This window comes from Spermophilus citellus (genome assembly GCF_964194105.1).
Source record: "Spermophilus citellus genome assembly, chromosome: 18".
NCBI classification, from domain to species: Eukaryota; Metazoa; Chordata; class Mammalia; order Rodentia; family Sciuridae; genus Spermophilus; species Spermophilus citellus.
In genome coordinates this window covers 4,970,143-4,996,744 of record NC_138200.1, presented here as the reverse complement: position 1 = coordinate 4,996,744, position 26,602 = coordinate 4,970,143, and the positions used below count along the sequence as shown (strand labels likewise).

At 42.2% G+C, this 26,602-nt stretch overlaps 2 protein-coding genes across 2 annotated transcripts; both read right to left on the bottom strand.

The window, feature by feature from the left end:
- Positions 1-13,003: 13,003 nt before the first annotated feature.
- LOC308637337 (vomeronasal type-1 receptor 4-like) lies at positions 13,004-13,885 on the bottom strand (the record flags this gene model as incomplete). The annotated part of the gene is made up of 1 exon (XM_081273651.1): positions 13,004-13,885. One exon carries the CDS (start codon positions 13,883-13,885, stop codon positions 13,004-13,006), a length of 882 nt encoding a protein of 293 aa, XP_081129777.1.
- An 8,305-nt stretch (positions 13,886-22,190) lies between these two features.
- On the bottom strand, positions 22,191-25,943 carry LOC308638118 (vomeronasal type-1 receptor 4-like). Its single transcript, XM_081275198.1, has 2 exons — positions 25,733-25,943; positions 22,191-23,404 (listed from the first exon to the last, which is right to left on the bottom strand). The coding sequence occupies exons 1-2, from the start codon at positions 25,771-25,773 to the stop codon at positions 22,462-22,464; spliced, it is 984 nt and encodes a 327-aa protein (XP_081131324.1). The 5' UTR covers positions 25,774-25,943; the 3' UTR covers positions 22,191-22,461.
- Positions 25,944-26,602: the final 659 nt, after the last annotated feature.

The following is a 26,602-nucleotide window of genomic DNA, read 5'->3' as shown; positions in this document are numbered from 1 at the left end:
ATCCTACTGTACCTTTAAAAGGAACTAACACCAAACTTCCTCAAATTATTCCATGAAGTAGAAAGAAAGGGAACTTTACATTCTGTGGAGGATTTATAATGCTGATAGCAAAACCATACAAAGAAACAACATGGAAAAAAATCTATAAACCAAAAATCTTGATAAACATAGATGCAAAAAAATACTTAGTAAGATATTAGCAAATTCCTTTCAAAAATATTTCAAGAAGGTAATACCCCACGAACAAGTGGGTTTTATTCCAGGGAATGAAGGCTGGTTTACCATATGCAATTCAATAAATGTAATAATTCCCCACACGAAAGTAAATTAAGAACAACAATCACATGATCATCTCAGTAGGAGCAGAAACAGCCTTTAATAAAATCCTAAACCACTCAAGTTAAAAAGACTGGAGAAACTAGGGATAGAAGGAAGTTGACTCAACTTCATAAAGTCTGTGTATGACAAAGTGAAACCCAGCACCATCTTGAATGGAGGAAAAATGAAAGCATGTCCTCTAAAACCTGGAACAAGAAAAGGATGTCCCTATGACCATTCCCATTCAATATAATTCTATAAACTCTGTCTACAGCAATCAGGCAAAAAAAAAAAATTAATGGCCTCCAAATAGGAACAGAAAAACTCAAATTATCTGTTTGGCAATGACATGATCCTGTAATTGTTTTTAGAAAATCCCCCCAAATTTCAGCAAAGTAGCAGATACAATAGAAATGTTCAGAAATCAATAGCTTTTCTATATTCCAACAATGAATCTGCTGGGAAAGAAATCAGGAAAACAATCCCATTCACAATAACCTCAGGAAAAAATATTTGGGGATCAATCTAACCAAGGAGGTGAATGATCTTCATAATTAAAACTAGAGAACCCTGAAGAAAATAAATGAAAAAAAGATCTTAGAAGATGGAAATACTTCCCATATCCTTGGTAGGAAGAGATAATTTTGTCAAAATGGCTGTATTTCTAAAAGCATTACATGGATTCCTTTAAATCTCCATCAAAATACCAAATGGCTTTCTTCACGGAACTAGAAAAAGAGTTCTAAAAATGTGTGGAACAGTAAAAGTCCAAGAATTGCCAAAGCGATCCTGAGCAAGAAGAGTTATGGAGAGGGATCACAATTCTGTGCCTCAAATCAGACTACAGAGCTATAGTAACAAAAAGAGCAGGGCATTTTAATCAAAGAACATGAAGACCAATGAAGTAGAAGACACAGAGACAAACTCACACAGTTACAGCCATCTGATATGTGACAAAAGTGCCAACAATATAAGTTGGAGAAGATGGCCTTTGTAACATATGGCCATGGGAACACTGGATAACCATGCACAGAAGAATTAAATGAGATCCTTATCTCTCAACCTGAACAAAAGTCAATCAAATTGGACCAAAAATAGACTGAAAACTTTGCAACTGCTAGAAGAAGACACAGACTCAACACTGCAGCATATTGGTGCAGGCACCAACTTTCTTAAAATCCCTAACAATCAAGAAATAAAACCAAGAATGAGAAAGAGAGATGGCATCAAATTAAAAAGCTTTTTAACATCAGTGGATATCACTAAGATCTTAAAGAGAGATCATACAGAATGGGAGAGAATCTTAGCTAGCTACTCTTCTGACAGAGTTAATATTCAGAATATATAAAGAATTCAAGATGTGTACCATCAAAAAAGCAAAAACAACACACACATACACACATCACACACACACACACACACACACACACACACACACACACACACACCAAATAGCCCCTGGGTGCAGTGAAAGAAGTGTGTTACTCTAGCAGCTTAGGGAAATTCTCTAAGCAACTTAGAGAGACCCTGTTTCAAAATAATAAATAAATAAATAAATAAAAAGGCTGAGAGTGTGGCTAAGTTTAAGTGCCCCTGATTTTAATTCCTACTAAAACACCAAAAACAACAGCAACAACAAAGAAAGTCCCACCTAAGTAATCCAATCAATAAATGGGTCAATGAACCAAACAGGCATTTCCTAAAAGAAGAAATAAATGGCGCACAAGTATATGAAAAAATGTCCAACAACCTGGAAAAAATAGTTTCTCTCCCTTGTCTACAGTGGAAGTGAATCTGTTTCTACCCCAAATCCTTTTCCAGAAATGAGCACTTCCTCAAACTTCCCTCCTTACACACTCTGCCTCTGAGACAGAAGTAGAAAACACTCACCGTGTGCTTCCTGTGTGCAAGGTGCTGGGCTCAGTGTGAGGTCCTGACAGCCAGCATGGAGGGAGGGAGGCAGCTGGGCCCTGAGATAAAGGTCTGTGCTCCTGTGACCTCACTTCCCCTCAGGGCTGCAATTATCACTTCACCTGGAGAGGCAAGGACAGTGCAGGCCTGGGGAGCCCAGGACAAGGCTGAAAAACTTTCTCCACACTTGCTAATTAATAAGGCAATTATGAGTTCCTTGTTAGTAACTTCAGAATGAGTGTCAAGAACGTTGAGAGAAACTGTTGTTTTTGCATGAATCCTGGGGACTGACAGGGTCTCATATGGAAGGTTCTGGAATTACTGAGCTGTGACCTATGAGGGACTTACAGAGGGCTTGTGTGTCTCATTGGACTCCTGGCTTCCCTGAGTGCTTCACACCAAATCTTGCTAATTCTTAATATTTAGATACTGAAGCTTCATGATTCTAAGGTATTAAAAAGAACAGAAAGAAAGCATCTGAGAAAGAAGTCTAATGAGGTAAAAGTGAAAAAAAAAACTGTCACAATTTACATTAGAAACCCCTGGACTCATTTGTATAATTGTGAACTTTTTTGGAAATGATAGTAAATGTTTGTAGGAAAAATTACTCATGAATTTTGCCCCAGTAGTAGGAGGAAGTCTCAACAGAACACTGTCACTAGAAGAGAGATGTTTACAACAGTCTCTCACAAATAAAATCACCAGCATTAGAAGATCAGCCAGCAAATTCTCTATTTTTCATTAGTATTCAATAAGCAAATACACTCCTCTCAATCCAACAGAATTATTACAATTATTTTTGCACAGAAAATTAAAGAGTATGCATTGATAGTTTAATTAAGGAGGAAATATAAAATAAAATTGTCTCAAAATTTAGCTGTTTCAATGTGGACCTATATCTACTATTCATTCTTCTGTGAGGGTTTTAGGATAATTGGGAATTTTAAAGGACACAGATCACAAAAGACAACAATTACTTCTGACCCAGCTGTCAGTCTGGAGGTCCCCAAATCACATGTAGCTTCCCTACAGGAACTCGTGATATTCACAAAATACTTTTATGGACATGGTTACAGTTAAATTCAGGGAAGGGATATGGGTTACAGTCAGCCCAGGGCAGATGCTGACAGGCAGAGCCCAGGAGAGATACCCAGTGTGGAGCCTCCTGTCATCCTCCCTGTGGGTCACAGATGCTCTGCTTCCCCACCACACGAGACAACACTCCTGGATACTGTTCTCCAGGCAGCTCACCTGGGCCTTGGGGCCCAGAGGTTCTCCTGGAGACCCTCACACACTGTCCACATGGCTGAGTGTAGTCTCAGGTCTTCCTGAAGCTGAGAATTTACCATATGGTCCTCAATTCCCAGCACAAGTCACGTCATTAGGCTGTCTGGTGACCAAAGCACCCAGGCAAGCAAAGCACTGTTCAGGCATGGCATTTCAAGGACCTGAAGACCACCACTCAGCAACAACAGGGAGAGTTCTGACCTCACTTGTCTAAGGCTAAACTTTAGCCCCCTCCTGCTCTCGGCTGAAGCCTGCCCTATGTGAGCATGCTGCCTGGAAATCTGTGTCCTTCTGCAGCCCTGAAGGACCCAGGCAGAAGTGGGTTCATGTATGTTCAGTATCTGGAGAATTCAGGAATGGAGGACGTAGATTTAATGAGACAGTGCCTCCAATCTCTTTTTAAAATTTATTGTTTATTTTTAGGTGGACACAATATATATTTTTTATTCTTAAGTGGTGCTGAGGATAGAACCCAGAGCCTCATGCATGCTAGGAGAGCACTCTACCTCTGAGCCACAGCCCCAGCCCCACAGTGGCTCCACTCTATGCATCCATATGTACATTTGCAAATTTCCGTGATATCTTGATTATCCACTTATCTCCTTGATCTACTAAAATCACTTTGGGTTTCCTAGTTCTTCACCGCATATACTGTTAGAAAGTGATGGAAAAGAGCTATCTGTTAACAATTCACACTCTAACACACACACAGTGCATTAGACACTCATATGCACAATTCAACACACACTGTGCACACTCATACCATGTGGACTGAAATATGGATGTGATAGTCATTCCCATACTCCCATCTTCATACACTCACAATACAGACACCAAACTAAATGTCCTGTTCCATTCTCTGTCACATGGTCACTCACACAATTCTTCTCAATGTGTGGGAGTACTATATATATATATATATATATATATATATATATATATATATATATATATATATATATCTGTGCTTATATCCAGGCCAAAGAACCCTAGGAAGAGGGGGGTCAGGTCTGCCCTTTGCATTCCTTCCCAGCCTCCCACAGCCCACCAGGACAGAATTGCACACATGTGGCATTTAAGCAGGCTATTGTGTTTGCTGTTGGTGTGAGGGTGTGGTGTGACAGTTGACATGTGGGGGTAGACTGAGAGTGTGCAATAGATAATGAGTGAGCACAAGAAGGTACTGGGGGTTAGATGGGGTGCAGGGGTCTTGTGGCTGAGCACTGTAGAGTAGTAGAGAAATGGCAGTGGGGAAAGTGCACATGGGGTACAGGGTGTGGTACATCTCAAGTGCACTGGTGACTTTAAGGGCACAAAGGGGCAAACTGTGCACAGAAATTAAGGGGATGAGATAGTTTGAGTCTCAGATCCTGTGGGTACAGCAGCCCTTGGGATAAAGGACATAGTGGGGGGTGGAGAACATAAGCTCAAGTGCCTGAAAGACAGAGGTAGGAAAAATTCTAAGGCAGTTAATGTCCACAGGGATGACAGGACCTGGGGGTGGGGGATGCATAGGTTTTCCTTGATTTAGCTATTTGGATGGAAAGACAAACACTCTGACACATGGACAGAAGAACTGTAGAAATCTTCCCACATACAGCTGCAAAGAAGAGCAGAGGTCAGGTGGGCCACACAGGAGTTGCTGTTTGACACCAGGGAACAGCAAGTGGGGATGGCTTGAGCAGGGTAAGGAGGTGGGATTGCCGGGGCTCCCATGCACTGTGTGCAATGTCTGGTTGGAATAATTTCATGGGCTCTGGCATTGAGGGACCCTCCATAATTTTCTGGACCTTGCCTGTGTGCTCACGCACACAAAGAGTTAAGTTTTGCTGAGCTTAACAAAATAAAGGGGTTCTGTGAGAAACTATGAACTCTTTGAACTGTGTCCTTGTTGCTGTCTTAAGAAGATAAGAGAAAAGACTGTTTTGCCAAGTTTAAAATCTATCTATCTATCTATCTATCTATCTATCTATCTATATCTATCTATATCTATATATCTATGTCTATATATCTATATATAGATATATAGACATAGATATATGTGATTGCCAGGAAATTAACTAACTTCAACTCAAATAATAAGAATTATGGAGCACTGTGACCATGAACAAAGTTCTTCTGAGAATGTTTATCCATGCCTGATAAGATTAAGCTGCCAAGAAGATGTGTTTCTTCTTTGCTGTATAAAAGAAGTAGGGAAAAAATAAAGCTGCTGCTCATTCTCTACTGGATGTGTGTGTGTGCGTGCGTCTTTCTTTATGTATCCCTGCTGTGCCAGAAATTACAGATTGTCAGGGGGTTCTGACACTTGCCCTTGGGAAATTTGGTCAGGTGCCTAGTAGCCCTGGGAGGACATGCTAAGCCCTGGACAGTGGACATCAGTCGCAGTGTCCGCATGCAGCAGAGGCAGCATAGTGGACCTGGGGCAAGACTGGGTGGGTGCACTTAGCTGAGTGCCAGAGGGATAGGGTCAGAGGACCTTGGGAAGCAGTGGAATCATGTGCAGGCCAATGTCCGCCAGCACCTGTTGTTCTATTTTCTGTGAACCTCAGGGAAGCTGTTCTGTAGACAGGAGGGACAGCAATTGGGTTGTGGGGTCACTGCTCAGGAATCCATTGAAGGAATCAGTTCTGTGGGGCTTCCTTGAGCAGTGTGCTGACTGGTTTGCTGTATCCACTGGCTCCAGGACATTTGCTTCCCCTGTGAGCCTGAGTGCATGCATCTGAGGATGTGCAGATCTAGCCTGAGAAGACAGCAGATGGCTTACATCGGTCATCCAGACAGCCCTACACTGAGCCCAGGAAGGGAGCGGACACCCAGGTAGGGCACCATTTTTAAAACAGCCTTTGCAGCCAGGAGTCAGGCCTGGATTTTCATGAAATCATCTTCTGGTATCTGTCCAGATGCCTGAGCTATTGGAAGCTTCTCCTCTGCCCTGGATGTCTGCTGGGCCACAATGTATGCAACAGGTGCCAAGCTAAAGTGAACAGTGTGTGCTGCAGAGTCAGGCTCTGGGAGGAAAGGAGACCCTTGACGTTCACTCCCTTACACGTCTGGCTACATCCTCCATCCTTCCATTGCTGTGACCTTTAGAAATCCATAAGCCTTCATTGTCCTTCACTTCCTCCCACCCTTTCTAATATACATTCCTGGACCCACATTCTGTAACCTTTCTGAAAAACAAACACACAAAGAAACAACCCCATCAACAAAAACCAGGACAAAACACAAACCTTTTTTCCCTGTTCCAGGGACCAGTCTGACCACGATCCTCCTTGTCTTCAGTGGCTCCTGCAAACTCTGTCACCTGTCTTCCTTCCCCTTCTCTGTATCCACTCCCAAATCTAGTGTCAGCCTGTTCCTTGTGCCCTCTGCCTAATACCCTCAAATCCACAGTGCTCAACCTCCAGGCACCTCCCCTCTGTGAAGTGCATGCTGCCCCTGACCACCACCCACCACCCTGCAGCCCTGCCCCTTGCTCCTGGGTGCTTCAGTGCACTCACAACCAGGGTCCCCTCCCTCAGGCTCCCTCCCTTCCTGTGCACATCCTTCCTGCCTCCCCATGTCTGTCTTGTCCTCAGGCTCCACGTCCTTTGCTTACACTCTGGATCCACCTCAGTCACTGTCCGCCAAGGTGGGCTCCTCCTCTCCTGATCTTTGCCCACAGCAGGTCTCCACATGCTTCCCACTGACCATTGGCCCCCATTGCCAATGACTTGTGTTGCCATCACACCCTTGTTCCTGTCACCTTGCCATCCACCCACCTGGAACCCAATGGGTTTATGCCTGTGCCTTCCTGGCCCACTCTTCCCTTTGTAGTCATAGCCTGGCATTGGCCTTAACCTTGGAGCAACAGGTGATATGCTTCTGCCTTTCCCCCTCTCTCCCTTCCATCATCTTTAGACCTGGCCCTCCAGGCTCACTGCTCCATTAACTATTGGAATAAATGAGAGACTGTTTATTGCATGGTGAAATAACTGCTCCACCATCTCACATCTGTCGTCCATTTCCCTGTGCCCTGTGCTCACTCTTGTCCATCATACATCCATGCTCTATCCCTCCCTCAACACTTCACTGTTAACAGTGGCCCTGGGTGTTTTTAGTAAATGCCCTTGAGTGCCAGGGCTCACATGGTGAGGGAGTGCTGAGGCAGCCACTGGAGGAAGGTGAGGCCTGAGCCTCTCAACAAACCTCCAGGCAGGTTCCAGAGCGAGCATTCCCCAAGATGTGCAGGGCCAGCTCCACCTCTCTCCTCATCCTGGGGCCTCCCTTTATTTCATCTCTGTTCTCATGACATGAAAGTTCCTTGTTGGGAAGAGTCTGTTCATTCCACAGGCAAATCCACTGCTGTTGGGGCAAACATTTACCACCCCACTTCCCCACCCTCTATATATTGGCATTTCCCTAGGAACTTACCACAATACTGAGGGGTTTGCCATATCAGAATCCCCTCTGTACCCAACTCACCTTTTCCATAAAATTAGACTTTGCCTTAAATAAGTGCAGCCTTAAAACTCAAGCTCTTTCAAACATTCCCCAAAGAGTCCACTTTCAACAGAAAAACCTCAGTGACTCATGTGGCCTTCTCAGAAGATATCACATGGGTGACAGGCAGGGACAGAGTTACTAGGTCATGGAGTGCAAATCAATAAATGTTCCTATAATAATTGCTTTTTACCAAAGTACCTCCAGGATGCTGTCACCCAGGAAGACTCATGTATCTTCCCCTCCCCTTTGCAGGTCTCCACCTGTGGGACCTGCTGTGACACATCTCACAACCCTGCCTACACCAGCAACTGCACTGTTTATAGAGGAATCGGATCTCCTAAGACTACAACCTAGCACAAATAGATGAATGTATTCTGATTTACAGAGCTGTAAGTGCTATTTTTAAAAGCATAGGTAAGACATTCCCATCTATCCTCCTGTTTTGAAAGACAGCTGTGGGTGTTTTTACAAAATGTGAAAGTGTGAGATTACACTGCAACCCTTGAACAGATCCCAGCAGAAGACAGCAGAAGATGTGCGTTTCCTAGATAGAACCCAGGGCTTCCTTCCTTGTGGCACCACAGGCAGCAGGAGCACTGTGCTCCCACCAGCCTTCCTCTCTCCTGCCAAGTGCAGTCTGGGTGTGTGGAGTGGCCCAGGTGGACGCTGCCCAGGAAAGGAGTTTGCATCCCACCTGATGATCCCTGCATGTAGGGAGACAAATATTTTAAGGACAACTACTAACAAACCTGCCTTGCACCAGAGATATTATCTTTATTTCACCATGCAGTAAAGAGTTCTCTCCTTTATTCCAATAGCTAATGCTAAATCTGTCTTCTGAAGCTCTGTTTTCACAGGAATCCAACAAAAGACAATTTGGAAAATAACTTTTCTGGGAGTTATGCTAAGGAGAATTATCCTCCCACAAAGTCCACCCTCATTTCTCCACTGCATTTGCTCCAGGCCAAATTTCCAGGAGAACAGCACTTGATTCAAATGACCTGGAAGGACTGGGGACTCATCCATTCCATTTGCCCAACAGGAACTAGGATGGCTAGTGAACATGATGTGAAAACATGCAATCATGTACTTATGATACAATGGGGCAACGTTTGAGTTGTATTCTGATGCTGGGGACTGAACCCTGGGTGCTTTACCACTGAGTACCACTGAGCTTCATCTCCAGCCCTTTTTCTTTTTCATTTCTGAGACAACATCTTACTAACTTGCTGAGGCTGGCCTTTAAATTGGGTTGCTCCTGCCTCAGCTCCCTGAGTTGCTGGGGTTTCATGCACATGCCACAGCACCCAGCAGGACTTTGTATTCTTTATGCGGGTGAAACAGAGCCTGGATAAAGTGGATACAGTGGACTCATGGCTCATGAGAATAAAGGGGCTGACAACATCTTCCTGCTTCTTTCACCTTCCTATGCACATCCTTCCTCCCTGCCCATGTCTGTCTTCTCCCCAGGCCCCACCTCCTTCTCTTACATTGTGTATCTGCCTTGACCCATTGACATCCAAGGTCTCCTTCTCCCTCTGTGTCCTCCATTCTCCACAACATGCTTTTATCCCATGTTTTCCCAGAAGCTTCACCCACATTTGCCCTTTAACTGTGCACTGCCATGTTTCCCTTGGTTTCTCTGAACCCTGACATACTCCTCCTCCTAGAGTCCAGTATGTCCATACCCTTGGCTTCCTTCACGCCATCTCTCTTGGCAGCCTTAAGCCTGGCATTGACTTCACCCCCGACAACATGTGCCCTTGTTGACCTTCTGTGCCTCTCATGCTCTTCTCTTTTCATGTCCCTCCTTCAGGCACTGTTCCACCATTTTGTGCCTGTGGTCCCTCTTTCCCGGTGCCCTCTGAGTCATGTGGCATGCAGTCATACACTGTCACTCCGTACATGTTACACAGTAAAACAGCTGCTGCTGGTGGCTGTTGACAAGGGCTCTATGCATTACACTTGTCACATGGTGATCCAGTTCTGAGTCGGGAAAATAGAGGAAAACTATGAGAAATGAGTTTATCAGTGAGCTACCAGACAAGTTAGAGAATCCAAATTCTCCATGAATGTGTTTTTAGGGCTAAGCAGGATGGATTCTGATCCCCCCTGCCTCTGCTGGAGCGCTGATTTTCACTGCGCTCTAAGTTAACAGAGGTTGCCTTCACAGCAGTCTTGGAAATTAAGAGATGGGGTGGATTAGCTAAGTTAAAAGGACAGAAGCTTCTCTTGTGCCTGCTGGTGAGGGCATATGGGCTGTTCTAGATGGGGAAGCACGGTGCTTTTAGCTGGAGCCTGCAAACTAGGCTACGACAGCACAAAAAAGTATGCCTCATCCCAGGTTCAGGTACTGTGGTAGAGCTCAGATGAAATGGAGAATCCCAGAGACATGAGCACATTACCCTCACTTTCACTAGTACCTGCCATTGTCATTGTTCTACTTTATCTGTTAAGTTCCTGTCCATACTTCAGAGCCTGAACATTATCATAGGCATATGGACATGTATAGGAAGGCAGTGTGTAGGGTTTAGAGCGTATGTGGATTCAGCAATGCAGGGGGATCATGAACTGCTTCCCCTGAATACACAAGGACTAGGGCACGGCAGTCTCCACTGTCAGAGTCTGTAAACAAGTCAAGATGGCGCCTGGCATTTTGCCAGGGGGAGTGGTTTGTGAAGTCACGCCAGCGAGCCATTAAGTGCGGAGATTCCTTATAGGTTGACTGCTGTGTCTAGTTTATGTTAATTAAGAAAAGTTGTGTGTAATGTAGATATACCCCTCCTGTCCTACAATAAATGGCTTCCACTCCTGCTGTATCAATGTACACAAGTTGTTCATCACCCCCCAGTTATTTTGCTGCAGCCGGACTGCGGCAGATGGTGGCCCGTACCGGGAGCCCCGGGACACTCGGGGGAAGTGACGAAGAAAAGCTACCTGTCCCTAGATAGGACGGGAGCAAATCTGCTCGTCCCTGGGCAGATAGGGCGAGAGGAAAAATGGCCATTTTGAGAAAATGGAGAAGATTGATGCAGTATGTTTGTGTCTTGTTTTGTCTTGAAATGTTGTATTGTCTTTGTGACGAAAATATGGAAGGGGTGTTAAGTAAATTGTTAAAAAAAAGAGGCACCCCAGTGGGACCAAGAATAGTTAGGGCATGTGTTGATGGAAGCCCAGGAACTCTAGTCAGAAAGAAAAAGAAAGTTCAGAGGAGGAAGGATTATCAGGAAAAAAATTGCAGCAAAAGGCTATTACTGAATACTTTTCGTTACCGGAGGGTGCGTGAATCAGCGCCGCAGCTGCCACGTGCTTGAGCCGGTCATGGTGCAGCAAGGACTTTCCAAGCAGTGGCAGCCGGCTCTTCCCACCCCACTGCGAGAGCCCAAATCCAAACCTGACCTGGAGGCACAGTCTCACAGGCTCTTGCTCCCTGTGCCTGGAAGCAGTTTGAGTCTGGTACACTCCCCAGGGCCATCTGGGGCTGCCCAGGACGCTACAGATGCTACAGATGCTACCGGTGTCCCTGATGTTTGGTCATTTTCAATGCCAATAACTAAGCTACAATGGTTCTCCCACACCTGGAGGCTGATGAATAATGAGCACCATTAAGGCCTATTTCAAATGTAAAAAAAACCTTGAGATGATGTACTAAATTGTTCAGAAGGTTGTTTTCTTAGCACCTGCTGCAATACTACAGGATTTTCTTTAGCAGCATTGCTGGAGTTCCTGCCTTCGTCCCAGTGCCGGTGAGGATGAGGGTGGAAGAATTTCCAGTGTTGCTGAGAACTAGACAAGACTTTGTATCAAGCTAGCTGCCTGCAGAACTTACCTGGACTGCGATTTAAGCTAGCTGCCTGCAGAACTTACCTGGACTGTGATTTACCTGGACTATGAGTTAATCTATTGAGACACTGCTTTACCTGGACTGAGACAACAAACTGTAATCTACAACAAATTGTAACTTGGTATCTTTGCTAACGGTGTCATTGCTGGTATAATTTTTCCAAGGGTTTCTTGCATGGAGCCATCAATTGGCTTGGTATTGTGGCATTTTGTATCCTCCCCTTCTGCTTGTAGCAGATAATTTATGGTGTTTGTGTAAAAACCACTATGGTCGTTAATTAAATTAAACAAAAGGGGGAAATGTTAAGAGTCTGTAAACAAGTCAAGATGGCGCCTGGCATTTTGCCAGGGGCAGTGGTTTGTGAAGTAACGCCAGTGAGCCATTAAGTGTGGAGATTCCTTATTGGTTAACTGCTGTATCTAGTTTATGTTAACTAAGGTAAGCTGTGTGGAATGTATATATACCCCTCCTGCCCTACAATAAACGGCTCCCACTCCTGCTGTATCAATGTACACAAGTTGTTCGTCACCCCCCGGTTATTTTGCTGCAGCTGGACTGCGGCACTCCACTGCCCATGGCAGCAGACCCCAACCTGCATGGCAGCTCCTCAACCTACTCTTCTCTGGGCCTCCCTCTTATTCACCTCCACTCTCTAAACACACAAACAGTACATTTTTGAAAAATATCTATTAACTCCATGTGTATTTCAGCAAGTTTCTGGGCCTGGCTTCACACCTAAACAAAATATTTCTATAAGATAAAATCTTAGGAGGTAAACATGGGAATTGTTGGCCCACAATATCTACCACTCATTTCTATACTGCATTAGGTTCTGGCAAATGTTTTCAGGAATTATTGTAGTTAAATGACTTTGAAGGACTAGTAAATGATCCATTTGGTTGGCCTCCAGCAACATGGAGGATGCTCTGCACAGGATGAGGTTAACCGGCTTCATTCCTCTCCATCCCATGCAGGTCTCCTATTCAGCTGGCTGAGGACCCCAGTTCCCTTGAGGATTGACAACATAAATACAAGTAAATCTTCCATAAGTTTCTCTGTTACTGTTTTGATAGGGAATAATGAATAAACAATTGCACGTTGTGCAAAAATTCATAATTTATATGTTTATGGTCAGACTGGGTGATTTTGTATTCCTTAGGAGCACAGTCTGGATAGAATGGAGTTATGGTTCATGAGGAGAAAGGGGCTGAGAGTGGGGAAACACATGGAGATCAGGGAATTAGTGTTCACCAGCCACCAACTGGGATTAAAATAAAGGGTTACACAAACATTTAATAAGGAAGAGAGGGTATAGAATATCACAAAGGTACACACCAGGACAAGGATTCTCTGGGTGGCTCTGGACTCAGGGCAGGATCTGGGGGAAAGTTTGATGCTGCGAATGTGCTCAACCCTCTGTTTGTGCCTGTACAGAAGGAGAACCATGGAGCCACTGGTCCAGATCATGAGCAAGGAAAAGACAACCTCAGGAAATACAAAGAATGCTGCATATAATGAGTCTGTGGTTTTGTCATGACCTACAGAAGAACAGTACCCAAAATCTCTTTTCTCTGTCAGATTTTCACTACTCCATTGGCTAAGCACATAGAGAGGAAAAATGGAATTCAACACCATGTACAGGATCCAGCATAGGAAAATGGAGAAGCCAATATACTTGGGAGCTCTTCCTTTGAGAGCCTTCCAACAGGAGTTCATGGGGCTGATGGTGATGTTTTGGAAGATGCTCAAGAGGCAGGTGATGAAAATGGACACACTCCTGCCCACTCGCTGCATGTACAAAATAAGTTTGCATCCAAAATTACTGAAGAAGTATTTCAACCCAAAAGCTGTGATTGTACTGGGAACTCCATTAGAGAGAATGATGAGGCAGTTGGCTACACTCAGGTGCTTAAGGAGCAGATCAGTGGACCTTAATGTACACTCATTGCAGGAAAGGACCAGATAGTAATAAAGCTGAGAGAAATTTCCCAGAATTCCAACAATGATCTGTGATAAGAACAAGAGTCCCATGGCCATATTCCCTGAAGCCATTCTGTCATTCAGCACATTGTTCTTTACATTATGGTAACAGTCATTCCTCTGAGCAAAAGAGCCCAGTAAAAGTTTTTTCTAGCCAGAACCGTGGTGTGTACCTGTAGCCTCCTGCTCCTTGGGTGGCTGAGGCAGGACCATCTTTTCAGGCTGAGTTTGAGACTTGCCTAGAAAAAACAGTGACACCCATCACAGAATATTATGTATAATTTACACCAAGAGTAACTTTCCCTGTGTGCACCTGTGGGATTGCAAAGCTATCAAGATGTACATACGGATGGGGGGATTTCCCAGATTTTTCATGGAAAATTCAGCATGAGAAATAATGAGGTGATAACCTGGGAGAAGCAATGAGAAGTGACAGCAGTGGACAGAAAGCATGATTCAACATTTCCAGAATAAACCAATGTTTGCTAGTCACATTGAAGAACAGGCAAATTCAATCCCCATCCACATCATAGGAAGAATAAGTTCTCAAAATATTTTTGATATAAATTTTAAAGAAAATAGTACTTCATGATGCAAAACAATATTTCTGTGGTCTTAGGTATAATGATATTTATTGAAGAGAAAACAACAAATTAGGTCACATTAATTACAAGCTTATTCTCATCACTGCCATACTACACACCCCGTGAGAAGAGTCCAGTGGCAGTGACTTTACAGAATATACAATACAATAAAATAGGCAACATATTCCAGCAAAACCTACAAGAGAAAAGACACTATTCAATGGATAAAAATCCAGGAAGAGACTACTTTTATAGTACAGAATTATAAAATTGTTCTCAGGAATTGATGAGATGATTAGACACTGGACAGAAAGATGCGACCCATGAACATATTGTGCAGAACTGTTAGGACACAAACAAAATGTGTTCTCACAATTTTGGGGTCCGTGCTTCCACATAAAACCCCCATGTTCTTAGAGACAACTTTGGATAGAATGACTGAGAAGTGCCCATCCTCACGTGTTTCAGAATCACATGGGCTCAGCCACATTAAGCACAGCTCTAAAAGGTTCACGGTGACAAAGATGGAAAATGCCCAGGATTCTAATTGCAGCCTGAGATGTGTGGGACATTCTTATTTTTATTTCCCTGGAGGGGACTCTGCCATTTTCTCCTAATAACTGCTATTTTCATTCTGAGCAGCAGAGTCTTGCACAGGAACAAGCCACACCAGCACATTTAACTATCAGTTGAAATCCAAAGTCCCACTGAGAAATGAATACTTAAGGTTTTGTTTTGAGGCTTCTCAGAGGCAAATGTCTAAATAGTGCCTATAATTTGTTACCACCGTCACAATTCTGTACATATCATCCCATCCTGAACTTTTATAAGTCCATAATAGGGACTCTGACATTATTTTTATTGTCAAGACAAGGAGATCTCAAACAGGTTATGAGAGTGCCTAAAGTCACAGGTGCTTAGTGAATAAGTGGAGATGTGAGAAACTTGAACGTGGCTAGGCCAGGTGCAGAGTCACCTAAGCTCTGTGCTACACTAGCACAATGTCACAATTAGCTGTGTTCTCAGCTAATCTAGACGAGGGCTCAGTTTGTTTTCATAACTTACCATTTATCGTAAATTGCTAGTTTCTCTTGGTATATTTGATGTAACAACTTTATTGATCTAAAGTCTTAATTTGTAGGCCAATATGAATTACAAATGAAGCTTTACAGATCCTAATAAAATGTTTTGCATTAATGAAAGTTAAGCCTCAGGAAACTGCTCTGTTGGATTCAAAATGCAAGACCCACTCAATATTTAGGTTTGTAGTAGAAATATTAACTGGTTGTCATTCCAAGAGCAAAAGTATCGTGGAATGTATAAATAAATAATTGAATAACTTTACTTTGTCCTTAAACCGTGGCAATGAATTACTAGTATAATGTAGGATAGAGACTTATTTGCCTACTTAACAACACCTATGAAACCATTGATAATATACAAGGTTTTTGAAATACAATATAAGAAACTTTGAAATAGAATCTAGAGACTAGTGATACCTGTGTTTGGTATGAATTGAAACACAAATAAATACATGTCATGTGTTTGGGATTGAGGCAAGAATATTAAAAAACCAGAAGAAACAACACAAGACAGCTTTGGTCCTGACCCCTATTGTCCAATACTCATAAAGTTACTTACCCCACCTGCTGTGTTCTTGAGTTCATTAGGGGAAGAATTCTCGCCACAATCATCATACCAGAGGTGACTAAGTGGAGACCCACATTCTGTCTCCACTGAGTGAATCAGAAATAGATGCTGAACTAGGTTTCTGTTCAGGATGAGGATTTTCATTGTTTTATCCTCATCTTTATTGTAGCTACAATAATACTGATAATTATGTGTGTTATGTGTGTTTGTTATTCTAGGGGTTGAAGCCAGGGGCATGGAACCACCAGCATATATATATATATATATATATATATATATATATATATAAAATTGGTGACTGAGTCTCATGGAGTTGCTTAGGGATATACTAAGTTGCAGAGGTTGCCTTTGAACTCGAGATTCTCCTGTCTCAGACTCCCAAGCTTCTGGGAGTAGAGGCATGTGCCACTGCGCCCAGCCAATACTGATGGTTTACTCTATGAATCGTGTAAGGTAATGTGGACAGCAGGGAGCTTTAATTGTGATGATGCTTCAGCACCTACACAACCAAGTTTCAGTATCAACATCTGGAATTATTGACAATCGTTGCCCTCAGTGAGGATTTTATTACATACCACTTAAAGCCACCCTCGATTGACATCAAGTCAGGGACATGACTTCTTTACTATGGTCACACCAAAATAATTTTTCCTCTCCCTTGTCTAAAGAGGCACTGGATATGTTTCTATCCCAAATTCGTTTCCAGAAATGAGCACTTCCTCAAACCTCCCTCCTTACACTCTGAGACAGAAACAGAAACCACTCACTGTGCTTCTTGTGTGCAGGGTGCTGGGCTCAGTGTGAGGTCCTGACAGCCAGCAGGGAGGCAGGGAGGCAGCTGGGCCCTGAGATAAAGGTCTGTGCTCCTGTGACCTCACTTCCCCTCAGGGCTGCAATTATCACTTCACCTGGAGAGGCAAGGACAGTGCAGGCCTGGGGAGCCCAGGACAAGGCTGAAAAACTTTCTCCACACTTGCTAATTAATAAGGCAATTATGAGTTCCTTGTTAGTAACTTCAGAATGAGTCTTGAGGAGTTTGTTGCTTTTCCCTGATCCTTGCAGGCCGACAGGGTCTTACATGGAAGATTCAGAAATATTAAGGTGTGACCATGGGGCCAAGTGTTTGTACATCTTACTGGACTTCAGAATTCCCTGAGTTCTTCTACGTCCAATCTTGTTAATAAATATTCAGATATTTGAGAACTCTCTGTTTTTTAAGTGTGGGTACTCAATGCTATAAATTTTCCTCCTAGAATCCCTTTCATACTGGCCCAGAGATTGATATATGGTATCTCTGTTCTCACTTGTTTCTAAGAATTTCTTGATTTTATCCTATCATGTATTCTATGATCCATTCTTTATTTAAAGCAGTATGGTTCAATCTCATGTATCTTTTTTTCATTTTTTCTTGTGGTTGATTCCTAGGTTCCCTCTATTAGATCTGATAAGATGCATGAGATTGTATCTTTTTTTATTTGCTAAGACATCCATTGTGACCTAGAATGTTTTTTCTTATGGTGTTTAATATTCTTTCATTATTTTCTATCTTAATTATGATATGTCTTGGAGAGTTTCTCTTCGATCTTGTCTATTGGGCTCCTATGTGATTTCCCATATGGTAGAGAAATTTTTCTGTCACTCTCGTTGTGGAAGAATGTCATTGATATTTTGGTGGGTATTGCACTGGATCTGTAAAGTGGTTTTGGTTGTATGGGCAGTTTTATAATATTAATCCTGTCAACACAAGAACATGGGAACTCTTTCCATCTTCTAAGGATCCCAGAAATTATGTCTATTTTTAGTAATTGTTATGATTTGCTTTGTGCCCTAAAAATGTGATCTATTTTAGAGTATGTTCCCTGGAACACTGAGAAGAAAGGGAATTCAGTTGTTATTGGATGAAATATTTTCTAAATGATTGTTTGATTAATAGTGGTTTTTAGTTGTGAAGAATCTTCATTTAGTTTGTGTCTGGATGATCTATCTAGTGGTGAGGCTGGGTGTTGATATCACTCAATATTGTTGTCTTGGTTCTACTAGATTATTAATATTGAGAAGGGTTTATTTTATGTCCATAAAGGCACCATTGTTGAGGCATATTTACAATCATTATATGTTGTTTTTGGATTATTCCCCAGTATATCACTTTCTTTAACTCTTCTGATTAATTGTGGCTTGACATTTATTTTGTCTGATATGAGAATACCTACCCCTGCTTGTTTCCAGTTTCCATTTTCATGATCTATCCTTTCTCATGCATTCACCTTCATTCTGTGGGTGTTTTATTTAGAGTCTATGTACACATCATATGGTTGGGGGATTTTTGAATCCAAACTGCCAGTCTACATTATTGACTGAGTCATTTATACCACTTGCATTTCATGTTCTTATAGGAAAATGAATGATTTTTATTTCCTGCCATTTTGATTTCTGTTACCTTCTGTGACTCGTTACACATTCATATATGTATTATTTAATCTCCAGCTTAGATGGGCTCTTTTTTTGTCTTGTTAGTTATTTCTAATTTCATTTTTTCTGTGTATAATATTTCATTAAGTGTATCTTGTACTGCTTGCTTAGTGGCTATGAATTCTTTTAGTTTCTGTTCATCACCAATTCTGAACTATAGTTTTCTATTGACATAGAAATTATAACACCTATTATCTTTCAGGGATCCATATGTATTTTTCAGATCCTTTGGCTTTTACGTTTTGGGCTACTAAATCAGTAGAAATTTTAATTGTTTTACTTCTAAATGAGATGTGCCATTTTTATCTTCATGTTTTCAAAATTCCAACAAGTATGTTACGAATTTAAATTGATGTGTTATAAAGAGGACCTTATTTTGGATATTACCTATTTGGATTTTAAAATGCCTCTTGCATGTGGATTTTCATCTCATTCCTAAGATTTGAAAACTTCCCTCATACTATTTCTTTGAAGATGTTATGCAAACTTTGTAGTATTTTTCATTTTTTTCTTTTTAGATATACATAACAGTAGAGTGCATTTTTACATATTATACATACATGGAGTATAATTTGTTGTAGTTAGGATACTATTCTTGTGATTGTAGTGAAGTGGAGTTTCATTGGTAGTGTATTCATATATGGACATAGGAAAGTTGTCGGATCCATGCTACTGTCTTTTCTATTCCTATCCCCGCTCCCTTCCCTTCATTTTCCTGTGTCTAATCCACTGAAGCTCTACTCATCACCTCTCCACCATTGTTAGGTAATAGCATATGCATCTTGGGCTTCATCTATGCCAATGACTTTCAGATGGGTCTCTTAATGTTATGTTTCTTGAATATTCTAGTCATGATTTCTATGCATCTTTTCTTTATTGTCAAATTTATTTTCTAGATTATATAGTTTATATTTGGGAACAGAACATCTTTCTCCTTTTTGATCTCATATATTGGTGATGTTTTCTATGAAAATTTTATTTTGATTTTTTGAGTCTTTCATAGGTTTCTTTTCCCCAGAATACAACTCTTTATTGAAATGATCTTCCATTTTTGATATTTTATCTCTTAGTTCCTTCATTTTTTAAAATATAAACTTTCTAAATTCTTTATCTAATATTTTCTGCACTGTGTTGTAAATGGGGTCAGGTTTTGCAGTGTTGTGGACTAAGAGGGAGCGGGGGTTGTTCCCTGGGTTTTTTATATTGTTTGTATTTCACCTATGAAGGGATGATTACGTCTTCTACTTTTATGCAAGTACTATTGAGTGAGCTTGTTTCTGATAATTGCTCCAGGCTGGGAAAATTACTAAGTATTGACACTCCCCTGCATCTTCTGCTATGCCCACTATCAACACCACGTGTATATTTCAGCTTGTGTGTATATTTCAACAGAGTGTACACACCCATACTCAGGCATACTGGAACATGTACATACATACCATCATTCCCAGACTCTCGCTTTCACCCACACACACTCACAATGCAGACACCAACACAAAGGTCGTGTCCCACTCTGTCACATAATCACTCACACATTCATCTTCATTGTGTGTCTCAGTACCTTGTACAGATACGTAAGTTTGTGCTTATCTACACGCCTGTGAATTCCATAAAGAAGGTGGCCTTGTGTGTTCTTTACATTCCTTTCATCCTGCCACACACAGAAAGGACAGCATTGTCCACATGCAGCATTTAAACAGGCTCTGGTGTTTGCTGTGAATGCACAGGGGGTGATGTGAAAAGCCACAGTGATCTCTTGCCACCTGCCCATGTTGGTGAGATGAGCTGGTTTCAAAAGAGCAACATTGGGAAGAAATAATACCGCACATGGGCATGAGGTTTTCAGGTCGAGGGTAGGACGGGTCTGCAATGGGTCAGCTTCCATGCTGGACAGTGCTGGAAAGAGAGCATGCACCGGAATCTACTTTATAGAGGGGACATACAAAAGAGCTTTGCTGGAATGTTCTTAACCATATAAGGCAGAGGATAGGGTCTCAAAAGAAGGTTGCCCAAACCCATTGGGTAATGCCCAAGTCCAGGGTTAGAACAAACTTCTTTGCCAGGTGAAGGTGGAGGCCACTTGCTTCACACAGTGCATGTGAGGTGATGCCAGACCAAACACCCCCTTTACTCAAGGTTGAGAGAGGAAGCTCAGCCCATGGGCAGGCAGCCTCCCATGGTGGTCAAATTTCAGGCATCCTCAGCTCCTCCATATCCTGCATGCATGACCTTGACCCACGACCCATAACTCCATAGGACCTGCCCTTCGCTCCTGGGTGCTTTTGCCCACTCATGCCCCAGGTCCCATCCTCTGTCAGGCTCCCTACCTTTCCTGTGCAGGTCTTTTCTCCCTCCCCTTGTCTATCATGTCCCCCGGCTCCACTTTCTTTATTTACACCTGTATGTGCATTTGTCCATTGCCCACCAAGATCAACCTCCCCCTCTCCTGCTCCTTCGCCACAGCACACTTCATCACATTCCAATGAACCATAACCGCCTTTTGCCTTTGAACCATGCATTGTCATTTTACCCTCTGTTAATGGGACACCTTGTCATCCTCCTCCCCTCCAGAACCCAATATCCTTAACTTCCTTGTACACACAGGCTGTCTTTGTAACTTAGGCCCAGCACTGACTTGAGCCCCTGAGCAACATGTGGTATCCTTCTGCCTTCTCACTCTCCACCTTCTGCTCTTCCCCAGGACTTTGTAAACACACCCTACAGGCTCTCTGCTCCACCATCTTAACTCTGTCATCCCATTTCCCTGTGTCCTCTGTCACTCTCATCTGTCACACAGCCAGGCACTCTCCCTCTTCTAAATGCTTCACTATTAAACAATTGCTGCTGGTTATTTTTGACATGTGCCCCAAGAGTTGGAGTGTGTGTACAGTGATCAAATTCTGAGGCAGGTCAAATGGAGAAAAATTATGAGAAATGAGTTTCAGACAAATTAGTGAAAATTCTCTCTGGATATGTTTTTTGGTATTCTGCACCATATCTGACCCTTCAGCCTCTGCTAGGGTATTGATTTTCGGTTATGCTATAGTTGAACAGTGGTTGCTTTCAGGGCAGCCTGGGAGCTGAGGAGATGGAGATAGGATCAAGGTAAATAAAATGACGGGAGCCACTTGTTCCTTCTGGTGTGGACTTGATTGGCTGCTCTAGATTCCAAACCACATTGTTTTTAACTGGGGACTCCAAACTATTATAGGATTCACTAGTTTGCATGGGTTCCAAAATGCATTGGGGATCTTGGACTGCATTACCCTGCACAAGGCAGGATGCCTGCATGACACTGCTCCTCTGTGTGGTGCACTTGGTTCCAACCTGCAGGGCTACCAGCATCTACCTCCTTTTGTCTGAGCCTCTCTTTCATCTTCATCCTCTGATCACACTAATGACACAATTTTGGAAAACATATCTTTTAATTCCACATCTATCCCAGATAACTTCTGGATCTGGTTTCACTCTTCAACAAAAGCTCTCCACATGATAGGAAGATTTGAGATAAATACATGGATAATTGTTATACTCCTTTATGCATCTCTCATGTCTCCACTGTATTTTCTTCTGGCAAATATTTTCAGGAGTACACTGCTTGTTCAGTCATTGTGATTAAACCAACTTTCAAGGACTGGGACTCATTTATTTGATCTGCCTCCAGCTATATGAATTCCAATGACAATCTACAGGTTGCTGTGCAACAGCATGAACACAATCAGCTTTACTTCCTTCCACAATGAATATGTAGCCCCCACATTCAGGCAGCTGAGTACACCAATGTCTTTTGGAGTTTACAATAGAAAGGCAAGTGACTACTTCAGAGTTTTTGGATTGGTGTTTTGAGCATGAAGAATGACTAAACAATTGCACATTGTCTCCACACATACTATTCACATACTTATTTCAGAATTAAGAATTTTATATTCCTTAGGAGCAGAGCCTGGACAGAATGGAGTTATGGTTCATGAGAAGAAAGGGGCTGACAGTGGGAAAACACATGGAGATCAGGGCATTGGTGTTCACCAACCACCAACTGGGATTAAAATGAAGGGTAACACAAACATTTAATAAGGAAGAGAGCGTGTGGAAACTCACAAAGGAGCCAACCAAGACAAGGATTCTCTGGGTGGCTCTGGACTCAGGGCAGAATCTGGGGGAACCTTTGATGCTGCGAATGTGCTGAACCCTCTGCTTGTGCCTGTACAAAAGGAGAACCATGGAGCCACTGGACCAGATCATGAGCATGGAAAAGACAACCTCAGGAAATACAAGCAATGCTGTATATAATGAGTTTGTTATGTTGTCAGGACCAATGAAAAGACAGTACCTCAAATATCTTTTCTCTGTCAGGTTTTTGCTATTCCATTTGCCAAGCACATAGAGAGGAAAAATGGAATTCACCACCAAGTACAGGATCCAGCAGAGGGAAATGGAGAAGCCAATGTACTTGGGAGCTCTTTCTTTGAGAGCCTTCCAACAGGAGTTCATGGGGCTGATGGTGATGTTCTGGAAGATGCTCAAGAGACAGGTGATGAAAATGGACACACTCCTGCCCACTTGCTGCATGTACAAAATAAGTTTGCATCTAAAATCACTGAAGAAGTACTTCAACCCAAAAGCTGCAATTGTCTGGGGAATTCCTCTGCCAAGAATGACCAAAGAGTTGGCTATGACCAGGTGCCTGAGAATCAAATCAGTGGCCCTTAATGTACAGTCATTGCAGAAAAGGACTAAATGATAGTAAAGCAGAGAGAAATTTCCCAGGATTCCAACTGCAGACTGTGATAAGAACATCAGTCCCATAGCCACATCTCTGGAGTCCCTTCCCTCTCTCAGCACATATTCCTTTAAGTGATTGCAACCGTTCTTCCTGTGAACAAAATGACTCATTAAAAATTTTGTTGTGAGGCACAGAGGTTTAGACCTGTAGTCACCAGCTCCTCAGGAGGCTGGGGCAGAAGTGTGGTTTGAACTAGGCATTAAAACTCAGCCTGGAAAATATTGCAGTACCTGCCTCTGGGTGTGTATTTTCACCAAGTACAACTTTCATTGTTAAAATATCAAGATGTATGAATAGGGGGGTTCCCAGATTATCTTCTTAGAGGATTCAACTTCAAAAATCAGTGATGATAACCTGGAGGAAGCAATGGAAATTGAGAGCAGTGGAGAGAAAGCATAACTCAACATGTGCAGCATGAACTGCTATTTGATAGTCATTTTGAAAAAAGAGAACTATTTTGATCCCCTCAGTCTGGAAAAACTTTGCTACTGTTAGAACAAGAAATAGATTCAATATGGCAACATATTGGTGCAGACACCAACTTTCTTAACAAGACCCCATAACTCAAGAAATAAAACCAAGACAGATGACATCAAATGAAAAAGCTTCTTAATATCAGTGGAAATCATGAAGAGAGATTCTGCAGAATAGCAGAGAACTTTTGCTATATTCCCTTCTGACAGAGGGTTAACATTCAGAATACATAAAGAATTCAAAATGTATAACATCAAAAGTAAAAACGCCACAATACAAGAAAAACAAGTATCCCCTGGGTGCAGGGATGCAAGTCCATAATCCCAGCAGTTTGGAAGGTTAATCAATAGAATTGGGAGTTCAATTCCAGACTTTGCAATTTGGCAAGGTCCCAAGTCACTTAGAGAGACCCTGTTTCAAAATAAACAATAAAAATGTGCTGAGGGTGTAGCTTGAAAACTAAGTGCCCCTGGGTTCAATTCCTACTAAAACAACAAAAACTTACCCAAGTAGTCAAATCAATAAATGGGTTAATGAAGAGGCATTCCCCCCCCCCAAAAAAGAAATATAAATGGCACACAAATATATGAAAAAAAAGTGTTCAACTACCTGGAAATCAGGGAAATACAAATCAAAAGTACACTAACATTCCATCTCACTCCTGTTAGAATGACAATCATAAGAATACCATAATAAATGCTGGCAGGTAAGTGAGGATGAGGGTTCACTCACTTTTAGTGTGACTGTAAATCAGTACAACCACTTTGGAAACCAGTATGGAGATTTCTCAAGAGATCAGAGATGAAACCACCATATAACCCAGCTATCCCACTCCTTGGTATTTATCCAAAAGAACAAAACTGACCTACTCTAGTGCTGCAGGCACATCAATATTCAGTGTACAGCTATTCATCATAGCCAGGTAATGGACCAGACCAGGTGCCCATCAGGAGATGAAGGAATTAAGAAAATGGGGTGTATATTCACAATGGAGATTTATGCAGCCATTGAATAGAATGAAATTATGGCATTTCCAGTTGGTGGGTGGAACTGGAGAGCATCATGCTAAGTGAAATAAGAGATTCAGAAAATCAAGGGGTGAATGGTTTCTCTCATAGGTGGAAGCTGGTGTGAAGTAAGGGGATCAGGGGAAAGGGTCCTATGAGGGAAGACAGGTGGGCAGGAGAATCGGATTAAGGGGGAGGGAGAAGGGACAGAGAAGGGAGGAAATGGGGAATGAATTTGACAATATCACACTATGTCCATGAATACATAGGCCACAATGAATTCCACCTGTATGCATATCTATAAAGGGCCAATTTAAATTGATAAGTAAAAGGAAAACCAGTACAGTTGTGAAAGATTAATGGAAAGGAGGAGGGGAGAGAAAGAGGAAGCACTGGGGACTGAGATGGAGCTGATTAAATCCCATGAATGTATGGTTAAGTCAAAATGATGCAACTATACTGTGAAACTATAATGCACCAATAAAAGCAAAAGTTACAGTAGAACAAAAGTACAGTAGAATACTATAGAATACTATAGAATAATATATAAAATAATATAGAATAATAATATGTAGAATAATATAGAATAAATAAATAATTATTGAAAAATACTTTTTCCCTAAACCATGACACATGAAATACTAATAGCTGATAAAATAGGATAAAATTAAGTCCCTAGAAATTTCATGCTAAAAGCTTATATTTATTAATACCTATTAAACTTCTGATAAAAAATGCAAGTTTTAAAAGACAAAAGAATGATTTACATGGAATATGAAGACCAGGAACTCCTGGGCACTGTGTGGATTGAAACACAAATCAATACATGCCAGGGACTTGGGTTAAGGTGAGAACATTAACAAACAAGAGGAAACAACACAGAGTACCTTTGGTCCTGACAACCACTGTCCAACACTCAAAAAGATATGTCCCTTACCTGGTGCATTCCAAGTTCATCAGGGGAGGAATTCTCACCATGGCCTCACACCATAGGTGATTCTATGGAGACACAATTTCTATCTCCACTGAGTGGATCAGAAATGGATGCTGGTCTGGATTTCTGTTCAGGATTAGGACATTCTCATGGTTTTATCTTCATCTTCACTGTAGGCATGAAGACAAGGTAAACACAGCTACAATGATACCAATGATTTGGTCCATGATGTACTGTGGTCAGCAGGGTGCTTTAACTACCACCTACACAACCAGATTTCAGTATCAACATCTGGGATTATTAACAATAGTCAACCTCAGTGAGGACTTTATTACATTCCATCTGGAGCCATCCTGGGTTGACTCCAGGTTAGAAGACACGACCCCTGTTACTAACTCAGCTCATAACCCAAAAATTCTTCCTCTCCCTGTGTACACAGGCTCGGAATTTATTTCTACCCCAAACTCTCTTCCTCAAACTTCCTTCCTTAAACACTCTGCCTCAGAGACAGAAACAGAAAACATTCCCTGTGCTTCTTGTGTGCAAGGTGCTGGGCTCTGTGTGAGGTCCTGACAGCCAGCATGGAGGGAGGGAGGGAGCTGGGCCCTGAGATAAAGGTCTGTGCTCCTGTGACCTCACTTCCCCTCAGGGCTGCAATTATCACTTCACCTGGAGAGGCAAGGACAGTGCAGGCCTGGGGACACTGTTGAAAAACATTGTTGTCACATGCTAATTACTAAGGCAATCATGAGTTCCTTGCTAGTAACTTCAAAATAAGTGTTGAGGAGTTTGAGAGAGGATGCTGCTTTTCCATGATCCCTGGAGGCTCATAGGGTCTCATATGGAAGGTTCAGAAAATGTTGAGTGGTGACC